The sequence below is a fragment of the Bos mutus genome, chromosome X (genome assembly GCF_027580195.1).
Source record: "Bos mutus isolate GX-2022 chromosome X, NWIPB_WYAK_1.1, whole genome shotgun sequence".
NCBI lineage: Eukaryota > Metazoa > Chordata > Mammalia > Artiodactyla > Bovidae > Bos > Bos mutus.
Genome location: NC_091646.1, coordinates 95,688,486 through 95,691,312, shown reverse-complemented (window position 1 = coordinate 95,691,312; position 2,827 = coordinate 95,688,486). Strand labels below are relative to the sequence as shown.

Below are 2,827 nucleotides of genomic sequence, written 5' to 3'. Positions count from 1 at the left end.
TCACCCACTCTAATATTCTTGGGCTTCCCTTGTGGCTCAGCTGGTAAAGAATCCGCCTGCAATGTGGGAGACCTGGGTTCGATCCCTGGGTTGGGAAGATCCCCTGGAAAAGGAAAAATCTACCTACTCCAGTATTCTGGTCTGGAGAATTTCAGGGACTGAATATTCCATGGGGTCACAAACAGTCCGACACCACTGAGTGACGTTCACTTTCAGAATAAAATGATGATAGACATTTTTGACTACTCAATATTAAAAGATTTCAAGTTCCCACAGCCTGGCAAAAGCTTTTGTAAAAACTTGGAGCAACACCAGCAGCCACGTCCTCTGAAACTGAGCACATGCGCACAACGCCCACCCAGCTTGCTGGGTGACCCCGGAAGCTATAGGCTGGGGTCACCGGATGTCATGCCCCCTGGTTTTCCGTTGGAACCACAAGGCTGTGAGAGCTTGGATCGGAAGCGCGAAGTCCCGCAGTGGAAGCACAGGTGCCATTAACTGTCAGGTAAGCCTCTAAATGAGTACCAAGGGGACCCCCCCCCCGTCCCAGAATGGAGGGTGCCCACCTAATGAGAACACCAACAGAACCCTGGTAAGGTTCCTGTGCAGGCAGGTTCCTGGCTGACCTATCACGCGCTTTCTGTTTGGCCGTCTGAGGTGGTGTCTTTTAGGTGCGGGGCTCAGAGTCCCCGACGTACAGGTCCAAAAGCAAACTCCCCTTAGTAAGTTTAGAGGTGACCCGGCCCCACAGAATAGCAGTGACTCAATGATTCTCGTCAGGGCAATCGGCCCAGGGAGCCTCTAACCCCTTCACCCGCCCTACCCCCACCCCAATGCCCCACCCCCACCCCCGAAACCCTACCCACCCTACCTCCACCCGACACTCCACCCCCACCCCCGATGCCCCACCCGCCCTACCCCCACCCCACCACACCCGACACCCCACCCGCCATACCCCCACCCTGACATCCTGCCACCCCTGACACCCCACCTGCCCTACCCCCACCTCGAACCCCACCCCCACCCCCGAAACCCTATGCGCCCTACCTCAACCCGGCAGCCCACCCCCACACACCACCCGCCATACCCCACCCCCACCCCCGAGGCCCCACCTGCCCTACCCCACCACCCCACCCCCACCCCGACACCCCGCCACACCCAACACCCCGCCACCCCGACCCGCCACCCATCCTACCCCCACGCCGAACCCCACCCCACCCCAAACCCCATCCACTCCCGCCCACCTCGAACCCCACCCCCCCCCCCAAACGCTACACGCCCTACCTCAACCCGCAGCCCACCCCACACACCACCCGCCATACCACCACCCCCACCCCGAGGCCCCACCTGCCCTACCCCACCACCCCACCCCCACCCCGACACCCTCCACACCCAACACCCCGCCACCCCGACCCGCCACCCATCCCACCCCCACGTCGAACCCCACCCCCACCCCCGAAACCCCATCCACCCTATGCCCACCTCGAACCCCACCCCCACCCGCGACGCCCCACCCGCCCTACCCCCACCCGCGACGCTCCACCCGCCCTACCTCCACCTGACACCCCACCCCACACCCCACCCGCCCTACCCCACCTCCCACCCCAGACGCCCCCACCCGCACTACCCGCACTCCCACCCTGACATCCCGACACCCCACCTGCCGCACCCCACCCCACACCTGACGCCCCAGCCGCCCTACCCCCACCCCGACACCCCACCTGCCCTACCTCCACCCGACACCCCACCCCACACCCCACCCCCCCTACCCCCACCCAACCCCGATGCCCCACCCCACTACCCCACCAAACCCCCCACCCCAACACCCCACCTGCCCTACCCCCACCCCGAACCCCACCCCACCCCTGACGCCCCAGCCGCCCCTATCTCCACCCTGACACCCCACCCGCCCTACCCCACCAGACACCCCACCCCCATATGCCACCCCACTTGACACCCCACCACCACCCCTGAAAACCCTACCCACCCTACCTCCACCCGACACCCCACCCCACCCCGATGCCCCACCCACTTACCCCACCCCACCACACACCCAACACCCCACCCCGCCTACCCCCACCCTGACATCCCACACCCCACCTGCCCTACCCCCACCCCGACACCCCACCCGCCCTACCCCCATCCCAACACCCACCCCACACTCACCCACCCTACCCCTACCCTGACACCCCATCTCCACACCCCACCCGCCTACCCCTACCCTGACACCCCACCCCACACCCACACCCCACCGCCCCTACCCCCTCTACACACCCTGCCACACCGACACCCTACCAGCCCTACCCCACCCCGACACCCCACTCGCCCTACCCCACCCCGACATCCTACACCCCACCCGCCCTACCCCTATCCCGACACCCAACCCCAACCCCCAAACCCCACCCGCCCTACCCCACCTCGACACCCCACCCCACCCCTGATGCCCCACCCACCATACCCCACCCAGCCACACCCAACACCCCACCCCACCATACCCCCACCCTGACACCCCGCCACACCCGACACTCCACCCTCCCTACCTCCACCTCAACACCCCATCCCCAACCCCAACACCCTATCTGTCCTACCCCACCCTGACACCCCACTGCCCCACCCCACCCCCCGACACCCCACCCGCACCGACACCCCACCCGCCCTACCCCATCCCGACACCCATCCTCCACCCCACACCCCACCCACCCTACCCCCACCCCAACACCCCCACCCCACACCCCATCCGCCCTACCCCACCCCAACATCCCACACCCCACCTGCCCTACCCCCACCCCGACACCCCACCCGCCCTACCCCCACCACGACATCCCAC

The 2,827-nt window shown here is 66.0% G+C and overlaps 1 protein-coding gene across 1 annotated transcript; it reads left to right on the top strand.

The window, feature by feature from the left end:
• Positions 1–1,036: 1,036 nt before the first annotated feature.
• On the top strand, positions 1,037–1,954 carry LOC138986501 (uncharacterized). The gene has a single exon (XM_070366602.1). The coding sequence runs from the start codon at positions 1,037–1,039 to the stop codon at positions 1,952–1,954; it is 918 nt and encodes a 305-aa protein (XP_070222703.1).
• Positions 1,955–2,827: the final 873 nt, after the last annotated feature.